The sequence below is a fragment of the Notamacropus eugenii genome, chromosome 1 (assembly GCF_028372415.1).
Source record: "Notamacropus eugenii isolate mMacEug1 chromosome 1, mMacEug1.pri_v2, whole genome shotgun sequence".
NCBI classification, from domain to species: Eukaryota; Metazoa; Chordata; class Mammalia; order Diprotodontia; family Macropodidae; genus Notamacropus; species Notamacropus eugenii.
In genome coordinates this window covers 431068032-431082658 of record NC_092872.1, presented here as the reverse complement: position 1 = coordinate 431082658, position 14627 = coordinate 431068032, and the positions used below count along the sequence as shown (strand labels likewise).

The 14627-nt window shown below is 41.4% G+C and overlaps 1 protein-coding gene across 2 annotated transcripts in view; it reads left to right on the top strand.

Annotated features, from left to right (window-relative positions):
- TM9SF4 (transmembrane 9 superfamily member 4) overlaps window positions 1–14627 on the top strand; it is a 65735-nt gene that overhangs the window by 46408 nt on the left and 4700 nt on the right. For both annotated transcript variants that reach the window (XM_072631608.1, XM_072631609.1), the window contains exons 7-15: window positions 155–273; window positions 376–487; window positions 1153–1223; window positions 1390–1522; window positions 2045–2126; window positions 2248–2323; window positions 3307–3390; window positions 13063–13238; window positions 14318–14381. In XM_072631608.1, coding sequence (XP_072487709.1) covers window positions 155–273; window positions 376–487; window positions 1153–1223; window positions 1390–1522; window positions 2045–2126; window positions 2248–2323; window positions 3307–3390; window positions 13063–13238; window positions 14318–14381 — 917 coding nt within the window. The remainder of the gene's footprint in view (window positions 1–154; window positions 274–375; window positions 488–1152; window positions 1224–1389; window positions 1523–2044; window positions 2127–2247; window positions 2324–3306; window positions 3391–13062; window positions 13239–14317; window positions 14382–14627) is intronic.

The window sequence follows — 14627 nt, the reverse complement described above, 5'->3', positions numbered from 1 at the left end:
CTAACTCACCAGGCCAAATTGCTAGAGTCCAGGACTCCAGGCTCACATTTTGTGGGGTAAAGGGTAGGGAGGGAGTCTCAGCACCAGGAAATGGGCCTCTTTTGGAGCTCTTGGCTAACTTGTCAGGGACAGACCAAGTTTGTGTCTCCTGTAGACCTCAAGGTGGATGAGAAGAACTCGTGTACCCTGCCTGATGCTGCAGGCTCTGCCCCGCAAGAAATTGATCCCACAAAGGAAAATCAGCTACTGTTCACCTACTCTGTGCACTGGGAGGTGAGGCAGGAGCTGGAGTATTCGGGCAGGGAAGAGGATGATCTTATTTTTGAGAATTTCCACTGAAAAAGACCTAATCCTGCTTTCTGTTTCTCCTCCCAGGAGAGTGATATCAAATGGGCCTCCCGCTGGGATACCTATCTGACCATGAGCGATGTGCAGATCCACTGGTTTTCCATCATTAACTCTGTTGTGGTGGTCTTCTTCCTCTCAGGTGAGAGAGATATTGATTGTAGAGGAGGTCTGTATATCAGTCCTCTCCCCATTTACAAACTGGGGCAAGAGCAGGAAGATGGAACCTTTGGGGGGTGGTAAGAGTAATGGCCCACAAGAGTAAAATCATCCTTTGTTTCTCTTTTATCTATCATAGCCTTTCTTACAAGTGGAGAGTGGGTCACTATGTGCCCTGTCCTGTAACAGTTCTGTCTTTAAATATTTGATAGAATTGTTATGTAAAAGAGCAGTTAGATTCGTTCTGTTTGGTCCCAGAGAACAGAAAAAGCATAAATCTCTAGAAGGTGCAGAGAAGCAGATTTTATTTTTAATATAAAGATAAACTTTCTAGTAATTAGAGCTATCCAAAAGGGGATTGGGCAGTCTCGGGTGAGAACAGGGGGTTTTTCCATTACTAAAACTCCGCAGGCAATAGCTGAGTGAGTTCTTGTTGAGGATATCAAAAAGGTGATCTCTGTTCAGGTACAGATTGACTCGATAGTCCTCTCTGATGTCTCCTCAAACTGGGGGGCGGGGGCCTGATCCCCTACATCCAATAGTCCATCTAAGAGAAGAAACCCCATCGGTCTTCAGTGAAACACTGACGGGCTTTGGAAAGAGAAGCACATAATGGAGCTGATGGGTCCTCCTGTGTGCATCTTTCAGGTATCCTCAGTATGATCATCATCCGGACTCTCCGAAAGGACATTGCCAACTATAACAAGGAGGACGACATTGTATGATGGCCTTGGTGGGAAATGGGAGAGGGTACATCCTAGCATCAGGGAAGGGAGAAGGGGTTCAGAAGTGACAGAGCTTGAGCTAAGGAAGTAAGGAACTTTCTTAGGTGGTAATCACTGTAACATAGACTCACAGTACTATTTCTGTGGACTTTTGATTCAGGAAGACACTATGGAGGAATCTGGCTGGAAATTGGTACATGGTGATGTCTTCAGGCCCCCCCAATATCCCATGATTCTCAGCTCCCTGCTAGGCTCTGGAATTCAGCTCTTCTGTATGATACTGATTGTCATCTGTGAGTGGTATCTTGGGACTGGAAGGGTCGTGGTTGTCCTGATGCTCATGCCATTTCTGTGCCAGGCTGTCTTATTCAGTGGGTTAGTCACTCTCTTTTGCCCAGGGAGCACTTTAGAGAGAAAGGTAAGAGCAGATACCCAGGGGGTCACCACTTCTTGGGCTTCTACGTTCCTACCAGGCAAGTGCCATCTTTGAAGAAGCTGTCCACACTGGTCCCTTATGTTTCTTTTTACTAATCAGTGACTATCATATGTTCCAGGGAGTCCCAGTCTCCCCTCCCCACTCCTTACCTGAAGATTAGAGATCAAATTCCCATGATCACTAAGGCTACAGAAATAATCATAGCTATTGCAAAGACCTAGCTAGCAGCCATTTTTCGACCTGCTATAAAGAGAGGGTTTTCCCATGTTGAGAACAGAATGGGTCAAAGGAGTTGTAGTCAGTTAAAACCCTGAGAGTACAAAAAACGGGTGTGGAATATGTTGCTTTGCCTCCTCACTTCTGCCTTCTCCCTCCTCAGTTGTTGCTATGCTGGGAATGCTGTCTCCCTCCAGCCGGGGGGCTCTAATGACCACAGCTTGTTTTCTTTTCATGTTCATGGGGTAGGTTGTATACTCATTATTTGGGAAGGGTGGATTGGGAGGAAATCTTCTTTATGGTCTTTATTTTTCTTTCTAAAGAGTCTTCCCCCTAACTAGAATAATTCCTAATGTTCTCTCACAGGGTTTTTGGTGGATTTTCAGCTGGACGTCTATACCGGACCTTGAAGGGTCATCGGTGGAAGAAAGGAGCCTTCTGTGTGAGTAGCTCTCTTTATCCTAACCCTTCCCAGTATTACCTTGGAAGCAGAGGTTTTCTTCAGCAGACCTGAATGTTTTTTATTCATTTATTTGGAGCAGTGCTAGATTTTAGGGAAAAGATAACCCTGGGAAGAAAGTTTGTTGTGGGGTAGGATTTTGAAGAATTGTGACAACTCAGAGAACAAAGAATCCTGGGAAAGAATTGTGGGTCAGTACAATGGAAGTTAAGATACACAGGGCTGGAGAAATTTGGAGACTCCTTCCCCATACATACTCTTTGCCTTAAAACCTGCTTAAAAGAACAATGAGGACTGATGGCTAAGAGAAAAAACAGGAAGGAGATGACTTTTTATTGAATTAAAAGAATCCCATTGCCATGTGTGCTTAGGGGTATTTTCCTATCAGATGAGAGCACTATGTGTCCCTTTGTCCCTCTCAGAACTGGTGACGAAGGGAAAGAAAGTCCAGGCTTTGAATGCATAAGATAAAAATATAATATCAGTAGAAATGATAACTCAAAGAATTACATGGCATCTTCTTGCAGAGATAGCTTTTTGTCTCAAAAGAACATTAAACCTTTTGGGAAGTGATGTTGGTTCTTTCAGATAAAATTATGCATATTCATAAGATGTCACAGCAGAAACAGTCCTTCAAAGCAGCAAAACACTGTACTCCTCTGTGATCTGAAAACCATGAATGTACAACTGCCAGGAGTATGTTGCCCCTACTGGGGAGGGCTTTAGGCAGTTGGAGGGTATAGTTGCCTATGATTAACTTGAGAAATTTGCAGTGCAGTTAAAATCCTGACTTAGGCAGCAGCATTGACCATAGAATGAGGGTCCTTATTGGCTTGTCCCACCTGTTAAGAGAGAATACTCCCCAGGGAGAAAGACACTGCACAGGGAGCTCTGTGTAGGGCAGGGAGACACTCTTCAAATGCTGGCAGCTCCCTCAAGCCAACCTGATTCACTCTTGTCACCAGACGGCAATGCTGTATCCTGGGGTAGTCTTTGGCATCTGCTTTGTGCTGAACTGTTTCATCTGGGGGAAGCATTCATCAGGAGCGGTAAGTGGTCCCTAAGCCCCTAGTCCCTTGGTCAGGTCTTTTTTCCTATGGTTAATTGCTGCTGCTTTTCTGTTTGGGGTCATTGGAATCATGTTCCTGGCAGTATGCTCTGCACTAAGTGGAATTTCCTCAGCCATGCCTACTCTGCCCCACAAGATTACTCTTAATTGTCCTTTATATAATTTGCTTTTAAAATACAGATTTTCCAAATGTACTTCTTAGAAGTTTCTGCAGGCCAAGAAATTGAGGGGGCAACTTCTCATTCCTTGGAACTCATGAACAAAGCAGAGACTTATTTGAATGTATCTATACTATCTCAAGAAGGGACTTTCCTTCAAGCTTCTACCCCCTAACTATATCCTCCATTGCAGAACCCAAGGGATTATTACTCCAAGTTCCAGGTCATGCTCCTGGGGCAACCTAGGAAGTCTTGTACCTCTTGTAACTATGCAAAAGTGCCTTGAAGATGTCCTTCTCCTTTAACGGTTCTGGTTAAGGATTCTTAGTTCACACCAGAAATCTTTTCTTCATTGAAGCAAGGTTCTGGGGAAATGTTCCTTCTCAGAAGCCAGGAGAGCCATTTTATAGAAGTTGATGTCAAGAAACAAGATGCCTTGGGTCTGTGGTTGTAGAGTTTCTGGGTTTTCCTCCATTTTTAACTTGGTCTCTTTTTCTTAGCCAGTGCTGACTAGATGAATGGATGAATTAATGTTTTCTCTTCTTATACATGGTGCTATGGTTATTTTTTCTCTCCTTGGACCCCTTTTTTCCCTGTTGCTCTGCTATTTTCTGCCAAACTGTATGTGAAAAGCTCCAGGGATGATGCTGTGGTTGCCCCCGTTAGCAAGTTTTCATCTTATTAGCTAGAGAACTCATTTTCTCTGGACTTAAATCCCCTTCCCTAATGGGGCCACTACTATCTTTAGATGTGAACCAGCTGCCCTCTGTCCAGTCTTGCCCAGCTGTGAAACAATTGAAAAGCCTTTAGGACTTGTTGTTGAGTCATGTCTTATTCAAGCATAGAATCCTAGATCTAGAAGAGACTTCAGAGAGCGTTCAGTCCAACCTTTTATTTGAACTAAGAGTCCCCTCTACAGAATTCCCAACATCCAATCTTCAGCCTCTCTTTTAAGACCTCCAGCCACAGGGAACTCATCTCACAAAGAAGCCTATTTCATTTTTAAAGGGTCCATTTCAATCTCCTTCCCAGTCATTTCTTTTTTTAAAGACTAGGTCACCCTGCCTCACCTGTGCTACAAGTACAGGGCCTTACTTGAGGATCGGTTCCATCTAGTGATTGACATGGGAACTTTGACCTGCTCTGTTTCTAACTGAGCTGATTCATCCCTCCTTAGGCAACCAGATGCCCCCACCCCACCCCACTCTCAGGAACTTGCCATATTGATGCTAGACTTAATGAGGACACCCAATCAACATAACCTCCTGCAGCTTAGAGCTCTCAAGCTCAAGAGATCCACCAGCCTAAACCTTCCTGTGGTTACAGGTGTACACCACCATGCCCAGTCCCAAATTTCTCTAAATCTCTAAAAATTATTCTCTAAATATTCGGTTCTGGGATCAAACGGAACAAATTGAATCCCCAGCCACATGGTAGCCTTTCAAATACTTAGAGTTTTTCTTCTCCAAGTCCTTCAACAAATCCTTCTAGTACATGCTTGCAAAGCTTCTTCTCTGTCTTGATTGCTTATTCTGAACAACCTTTTTCTCCCTAGTTAATGGACCACTTAAAATGTGGCCCAGTCTTAAACACACTGCTTCAAATATGGTTTGACCATAGAAAGAGCTATTACCTCTTGTTCTCAGTGTGTCAGTCAGTCAGTCAAAAAACATTAAGTGCATGCTTAGTACCAGGCACTGTGCTAAGCACTCAAGAAACAAAAAGGCAAAAGACACCCCCTGCTCTCAGCAGGCTCACAGTCTAATAGGGAGACAACAGACAAAAACAAGTGCACTATCTACAGTATAAATAGAAAATAATTAAGAGAGGGAAGGCTTTCTGTACAAGATGGGATTTTAGTTGGGACTTAAAGGAATCCAGAGAAGTCAGTAGGTGGAGATGGAAGGAGAACATTTCAGGCATGGAGCAGAGGCACAGGAAATGCCAGGAGTCTGGAGATGGAGTGTCTTGTTCATGGAACAGCTAAGAGGCTGTTGTTAGAGGATTGAAGACTACATGACAGAAAGTAAGATATAAGAAGACTGGAAAGGCAGGAGGGGTATGAAGTGTTCAAACACCAAACCCAGGGTTTTGTATTGGATCTTGGAGGCAATAGGGAGTCACTGGAATTCATTGATTAGGCTAGTGACATTGACAGACTTGCACTTTAGGAAAATCATTTTGGTGGCTTAATGAAAGATGATTGGAGTGGGGAGAGACTTGATATAGGGAGAGCAATATTTCAATTGCCTTTGGTGGGAGTCTTATAGCAGTAATCATAATAAATTGTAGCAAAACACATAGCAATAACCCCTTGGATTCTGCAGTGGATGATATAGTTAGGAGATAGAAGCTTAAAAGAAATTCCACTTTTAAGACAATACAGATACATTCAAATAAACCTCTGCTTTGCTTATGTGTTCTACGGTGTGATAGGTATAATAGATTAGGGCCTTCACAAGAGTAGTGTCAGTGTCAAAGGAAAGAAAGGGGCATATTTTAAAAATGCTGCAAAGGCATAGTCAACAGGCCTTAACAACAAATTGGAAATGAGAGTTGAGAGATAGTGAGGAGTCTGGGATGACTACTAGATTGTGAGCCTGAGGGACTGTGAGGATGGTGTTGCCTTCTGCAGTAATAGGGAAGGTAGTTGGTGGGGAGCATTTAGGGGGCAAGATAATGAGTTCAATTTTGGATATGTCAGGTTTAAGATATCTAATGGACATTCAGTTCAAGATGTCTGAAAGGCAGTTGGAGATGAAGGATTGGAGGTCAGCAGAGAGGTTGGGGTAGGGTATATATATTTGAGATTTGTCAACACAGGAATCCTAACTGAATCCATGGGAGCTGATGCAATCACTAAGTAGTATAGAGGGAGAAGAGAAGAAAACCCAGAACAGAATCCTGAGGGACACCTATGGTTAGAGGATGTGATTTGGAGGAAGATCCAGCAAAGGAGACTGAGAAGGAACAATCAGAAAGGTGGGAGAAAACCAGGAAAGAGTGGTATCCCAAAAACCTTGAGAGAAGAGAATGTCAAGGAGGAGAGAGTGATCAACAGTGTCAAAGGTCACAGAGAGGTCATGGAGCATGAGGATTGAGAAAAAAGGCCATTGGATTTGACAAGTAAGAAAATCATTGGTAACTTTGGAGAGCACAGTTTCTGTGGAATGATAACGTAGGAAGCCAGATTATAAGGGGTTAAGAGGAAGATGAGAGGAGAGAACGTGGAGTCACCTATTATTATTATATTGTTATCTTTTCAAGGAGGTTGGGGGAAGCATGGTTCAGGACAGTACAATTGTATTAATGTAGTTTAGGATCGCAGTCATTTTCCATCCTTTATTTATGTTGAATTCACTGGAAGTATTTTTCACATCATCTGATATCTACAAATATTCTCCTGTTCTTGTATAGTTGACTTTTGTACAAAGATGAGAGTGAAACAGTACCATCCCAAAAGAAGCTTCCAGTCTAGCTGGGAGAGACAAATATGTACATATACAGGTAAATACAAAGCTGATACATGACAGCTTGAGGGATGGCAAGAAGGGATTGAGAAGACTTTGAAAGGCTACTTGTAGAAGGTGGCATTTGAACTGAGCCTTTAAGGAAACTAGGGAGTCTGAGAGCACAGATAAGAAAGGAAGGGCTCCAGGCACAGACAACAGAAAATGGAAAATCACAGATAGGACTTGGAGTGTTATTGATAAAAATAATGAACAAAACAGAGTCCAAAGCAAAGTCCTATGGCATAGCAGGTCACTTGAGACTTCTCTTCAGGTTGATATGAATCCATCAATCAGTCTTCTTTGGAGCAGCTCACTTAACTGTACTTCCTGTAGCACATATGCCTCCCATCTTGTCCACAAGGACTTTGTCCATGACTTGATCGAATGTCTTGCTAAAACCCAGATATTCTCTTTTACAACATTCCCCTGCTCTATCCTCTCAGAAACAAGAGATTCAGCCTGCTGTGATTTGTTCTTATGGAACCCGCAATGGGTCCTTCCTAGTGAATACTCCCAAAGTGTTCCTAAATCATTTCTTTAGTAATCCTGGGGCTATCGTTAGTCATTGTCTTAACTGCAAATATTTGGTAGTCTACCTCCTCCTTTTTAAAAAAATGATACCTATGTCTGTTTTCAAGCTTCTGGAATCTTTTTTGTTTGCCAGAATTTCTTTTTTAAAAAATCACAACTGATTGATACATTGAAAAAGTCAGAAAACATGTGCAATTTGTAACACTTCTGGCTCTCCCACATCTGTGAAGGGCTGGGTTGGGAGTGCCCCCTCCAATCTCTTCAGTCCAGTTCTTCTTGATCTTTATAATTCTGTCACATTCACTGTTGATTTTCTGTGTGCACGGCTGTTCTTTCTATTTTACACAGTTATGGTCATTGTGTCTGTTGTCTTACTTTCCTTTAGTTCATGTAGAACTCTCCATGCTTCTCTGTATTCATAACACACATCATTTCTCGCAGCACAATAATATTTCATTACATTCAGTTACCACTTTGTTTAACCATTCCCCAATTCACGGACATCTACTTTGTTTGTAATTCTTTACTGTCAACAAAATTCCTTAAAAGATTGCTAAAAGCCATTCTTCATTCCCATAAATTATTTCAGCCTAAGGCAGGGCTTCTTAACCTGGGTTCCATGAATAGATTTCAGGGAGTCCATCAGCTTTAATGGGGGAGAAAAATTACATCTTCATGTTTACTGACCTCTAATTGAAATTTAGCATTTCTTTTGATTATGAATTTTTTTTTAAAAGATCAAGTCCATATGCTTCACTGAACTGCAGAGTGGGTCCATGACACATAGAAAATTAAGAATCTCTAGCTTGAGACATGGATGTATTTGAATTATGAGGTAACATGGGTTAAAAGCTAAGTTGTTGGGACTCAATCTCCTCTCACCTATCTTTTGTACCAATTTCCAGCTTTTGTTTTTTCTTTTCCATTCTGAAGATCAAGCATTAGGCTAGTTCCATCCTTGTCTGGCTTCTTGCACAAAACATACCCTTCTTATTGTCCAAAACATTTTACACAAATAATACTGGGTTTTCTCATTCCTGAAATTGTTTTGATAATCCTTTGCCAATCTTTTATGTGCTCCTTTAGTTGTATGCCTCTCATTCTGTCTTCTTTATGTATTCTTTTTGAATGACTTTGTCAGACAACTCCTTGTATAGTTATATTACTCTTTAGCCCTGTCCCCCTTTTCTTATTCATTAGTATCATTTGTAATTGGATTTTGTTCTTTCATAGAGTCCCTCTTCACTCTTGAGCTGATTTCCCTTCACAACATCTCTTGCAAGCAATCCTTCTCTCTGCTCACTTCACTACCACCTTAGTTCAGGTCTTTCTCACCTAAATTATATAATTAATAATTTCTAAATTAGTCTCCTTGCCTCAAGTTTCTCACTTCTCTAGTTCACCCTACACACTACCACTAAAATGTAGTGCTTCCCCTGTTCAGTCAACTCCAGTGACTTCCTGTGCTTCCTAGGATAAAATATAAATTCCTCCAGTTAGCTTTTAGAGCCCTACACAACCTAGCTCCAACCTGTCTTTCTGGCCTCATTGGTCACTGATAATATCAGCTCCTTTCTGCAGTGCAGCCAGCACAGCCTTCTTTGCTGTTTGTTCCTCTGCACCAGCTGCCCCTCATGCTTGGAATGCAGAGCCTGTCCTTGCCTCTGCTTCACAGAGTCCCTCGCTATGGACTTTATAGGACTTAGTTCGAGCATGATGTTCCTCATGAAGTTTTTCCTGATCCCTCAACCCACTAGTGCCTTCCCTCCAAAACTACTTTTGTATTTGATATATTTCTATTAAAATTTATGCTCTTAATGTACTTACATCTCTACTTCCTGTCTCCCCCATTAGCATGTAAGCTTTTTATGAATTGCTTCATTCTTTGTACTTGGATCCCTAGTACCTAGCACAGTTCCTGACACAAAACAGGCATTTGATAAATACTTATTAATTGATTGATTGCTGATTATTCCCTGGCAATAGGAATTCAACTGCTTATTTTCTAAACTTAATAAAATTTACTTTGCAAAAGGCTCAGAGACATTTCATCATGTCTAACATATTCCTTTTGGCTACTACAAAGCCTATAATGACATGGTCATCTTCTCTCAGGATTATAGTTTCTACTTTTTTGTTCAAAACTTTTCTTGTTAGATGACATGTCCAAAAGTTCAATCAAGAATTTGCTAGTTTAATTTAGAACTCAAAATCTTATAAAAGTGAATGTTGAAAATTTAAAAATTTTTTAAAGGAATTTGCTAGTGTAGTGGAACTAAACTTGTAGCAAATGTCCAAAGAATCACAATCTCTTAGTATTTTTGTATCTTGACTCAGTGCTAGTTTAGAGATCTTTATCAGGAACTCATCCATTTTCCTCCCCCTGGCTGGGTAGTTAGTAACATACTACCATAACATTATTACTTCTTTTTCTTTCTTTTTTTATACTAACCCAGATGCTTTCTACCATGTTTCCCAAGCTTTGTGGATTTCCACAGTTATCTGGGAACATATAGCTCATATACAGAGAGCTTTAAGGTCTACAAATGCTTTCATCCCAACAACACTGTGAAGTAGATGTTACAAGTATTCTCATCCCTGTTAATTAAGACTTTAACTTGCAATTACTAACTTACTAGATTGTCATGCAGCTAATAAGGAAAGACCTTAGTTCAGACCCCAGTTCTGAAATCTCCATTTCCACACACTATGCTACCCTCAGTTCAGTATCATCTTGATACATGGTGCTATACCACTGCCCATTTTATCAACTCCAAATATCACAAAGCCTTATTAAGCACTATGGTTAACATTTAGGAATATACAACACTTAGATAAAGCCCAGAGCAATTGCTGCTTCCTCCAGACCTGGGAGACAGCATATGCATGAAGATGGGGGAGGAGCCTGGGAGTATTACATGTAAGAAACAGCAGGAAGGTCATTTGGACTAGAATATAGAAGGTGTGATGGAGAGTATGTGCACTAAGCCTGGTAAGGTTGGCCTGAGCCAGGCTGAGAAGTGCTTTAAAAGCCAGTCAAGGAATTTGTATTTTAAATTAGAGTCAAAAGGGAACCAACCATTGGATGGAGCCTTTTGAACAGATAGGTGCTTTAGGAATATTACTTTGGCAGTTATTTGGAGAATGGGAGCCACTATAGTCAGGGAACCTGAACTACAGTGGTGGCCATGTGAGGAGAGGAGGAAAAGAAACGGAAATGGATGAGAGCTACACGGTGGTGGTAGGATCAACAAGACTTGGTGAATGCTTGGAATAAAATTTAAGATGATTTTGAGGTTGTGAAGCTGAGACAATGGTAGTACCCTCAAAAGGGTGGGGGGATTTGGGAAAGGAGAGGATGGGGGAAGGGTAGATAATTACTTCTGTTTCAAACATTGATTTCACGATGCCTCTGGGACATCCAGTTGGTGATATCCAATAAGCAATTGGTCATCTGAGCCTGAAGCTAGAGAGCTAGATCTGGAAGTCTACATAAAGGCCACAGTTGAGTTAATGAGAGCTGATGCCTGTTTAGACAGAGAAGAATAGAGGGCCCAGGTCAAGCCCTTAGCAGTCCTGGCATAGGGGATAGGATAAGGATGATAATACAGGGAGAAAAAACAGCCACAGGGGTAAGAGCAGTGTTATTAACCCTCAAGGAGGACAAATTATCTAGACAGATGTTATTAACTTGGGATCCATGAACTTGTTATTTAAATATTTTGAGAAGTATATTTCATTATAATTGGTTTCCTTTGTAATTCTGCATATTTTATTTCATGTAAGCCATAGACTTTACCAGACTGCCAAAAGGGTCCATAATACAAAAATAGTTAAGATACCTTGGTCTAGGAGGTAAACTTGATTAATACTACGGAAAAATCAAGAAGACTGAGCCCATTGGATTTGGCAGTTAATTCTTGAACACCAAATTTTAAATAAATTCTCTCCAGTTCTTTTCTGTTCTAAAATCTAAACTTTTCACTGAAAAAAAGATACAGCACCACTACTTATGCCCCACATCTGTTTCCTACCCAGATTTTCATAGTCCCTACAGACCTTTCCAAATTTCTTTTTACAATAACCCTCGCTGAATCACTAAAAGTGGCCAGTCATTATATTTGATTAGTCTCAACAGGTTCTCCATCACATCCCCAAATACAGCAGATAGGAAAGTAGCATTTCTATCAAGCATCCATGTGACTGCTTTGCCTCTGTACTTCACAATAGGAAGTTATTAGGTACCATGCCTTGCCTTTCCCCCCTCGTACCAGTCACTGATTTCCTAGCAAGCACATAGTGGTGCTTCTGGATCATCTTTCTTTTTCATGGGGCTCTAAATGCATCCTTTTGGGGAAGTAGCTCCCATCCATTGTGTAGTTTCACTGGGCTATGGAGCAGTGGTGGAGCATGAACAGATTGGGGGGGTGGGGTGGGTGTCTGTGGGTTCCCAGAGTGGCCAAGGGGATTCCCCCTTCTTCTCCTTCTCCTTCCTGTATGTGAGAGCTGTCTCTTGTTCCTCCCTTCCTTCTCTCCAACCCTTCATACCTCCATTTGGTTATTCCTTTGCCTCCTCTTTTTATTTCTGGGTTTCTTTGTTAAATTGTTTCTTAAATGTTACCAGTGAACTTCCCATTTTCCCAAATGAACTGGATTGTAGAGAAACATCTTCAAGTCTTTTTGCCTTTTTCCTCAAGTAGGTAGAAAAGTATGCATTTCCCACATTGTGCCTTCCCCAGTTGATGATTTCCTCTGGCAGGCAGACACATATACCTCAATCCCAATAAATCACTGAGCCAGTTTCCATGACTAGAATTTTTTTTCTTTAATTTAGTATTTTATTTTTCCCCAGTTACATGTAAAAATAATTTTTAACATTCATTTTTAAAACTTTGGGTTCCAAATTCTCTCCCTTTCTCCCTCCCTACCCCCATCCTCCACTGAGGAGTCAAGCAATTTAATATCTACATGTGTAGTTATGTAAAACATTTCCATAATAGTCATGTTGTGAAAGAAAACAGACCAAAAAAACCCAAAAACCAAACTCAAGAAAAATAAAGAAATTTTTTAAAATATGCTTTCAATCCATATTCAGACACCATTAGTTCTTATTCTGGAGGTGGATAGCATTTTTCATTATAAGTCCTTCAGAGCTGTACTAGATCATCACATTGCTGAGAACAGCAAAGCATGACTAGACACTTTACCTGAATTCCTGCTGCCTAGTACAATGGCAGACTCACTTCGTGGTGCTGCTCTTATGAAACCTCAAACATTCTCTATTCCACTCTTATGCAAATAGTAATTGCCAGTGACCAAACTGTCTTGAATCTGTGATCCTTAAGCAAACATTAGACAGATTTCTAAAAACTAGTTGAGCAGTCTACTTGTAAATGCAGGATGTTCATAGACTCTTAGAAATTTTTTATGTCCTGGATACGTTGTTTCCAGGTGCCATTCCCTACAATGGTAGCCTTGCTGTGTATGTGGTTTGGGATCTCTCTGCCACTGGTATACCTGGGCTATTACTTTGGATTCCGCAAGCAGCCTTACGACAACCCTGTGCGCACCAACCAGATTCCCCGGCAGATCCCTGAGCAGAGATGGTACATGAACAGATTCGTGGGGTGAGTTGAGTACCTGTGGGTTCCTTGGGTGGCACAGGGGAGAATATCTGTTCTTCTAAGGGGCAGGGAAATGGGGCCTTGAGAAAGAACTAGTAGAGGATTTTAGCTAGGGAGGCTGATCTGCTAGATTTAAGTTCATTTACCATTTGCATCATTCAGGTGTTCCCATTCAGTTCCCATTCAGGTGTTGTTATCCAGTTTACAATATACTATATTCCTTAAAAAAGCTCTGTGAGTTAGGTAATGTAGCCAGCCCCATTGTGCAGATAAAAGAACTGAGGTCTACAGAGGACAAATCACATGGCTAGGATTCAGGCTTCTGGCTCCAAATCCAGTGTCTTTCCACTACACCATAATGACTTTCATTGTGTTTATTATGAAAGTGGGCACCCTATTCCAAAGCTCTCCCTTCATCCTCCTAGAGCTACTGTCAGGAAGAAGCAAAGCAGACTAGTGCCCAAAGAGAAGGTGCATTTAGGGGAACTGAAAGGGATGAGACTGTTCCTCTCCATCCCACCCCTGTACTGATCTAGTAGAAAAAGTGCTGGCAAGGGGAATGGAGACCTGGGTTCAGATCCTGCCTCCACCATTGATTCCCTCACCATATGTGGTGACCTCAGTGAAGTCATTTCACTATTCCTGGCCTCAGTTTCCTCATCTATAAAATGAGTTTATCTCCCCTCATGGGAGAGAAATGGAGAACTACTAGGAGAATATCATGTACATTGTCAGATGAGGTCACTGTATTAGCCATTTTTGCTGAACTGTTTTTCTTTGTCAGTCCAGAGCAGGCTGTGGGGGTAAAGTGGTTGTGATGCAAGACTTAAAGACTTCAATAAAACATTTTTAAAACAAGTTAAATTTAAATTTAAAAAAATGAGATTACACCTGCCTTTATCCCATAGTGTTGTCATAGGGCTTATGTGTGATGAGGAATGTGAATGTGGTTTAAAAACATCCCCCATGCAAGTGTGAAGGACTATCGTGATCCATAATGGAAAGCTGGATGGTCTTGTTTTCCTGTGATACCTTGTGCTCTTAATCCTACCCTCACTTCTTCTCTTCCTTTTCCCATATAGTATCCTAATGGCTGGAATCCTGCCTTTTGGAGCCATGTTCATTGAACTCTTCTTCATCTTCAGCGTGAGCATCCCCTCCCTGTGGCCCCAATATCACACACATGCCAAGCCCTGCAACTTTATTGGCCAGGAGAGGGATGTCTAACCCCTTTTACCTCCAGATACTAAAAATAGAGTGACTTTGTTCTCTTGTACCTCTGGTATTTCTGTCCCTCCAGCGTCCATAATAAAGCACTCTGGTGCCTCTGATCTTATAAGGTCTGCTCCCAGGTGCCATGGGGGAGGCTTGAGCCACCATTGTTTTGGTAGC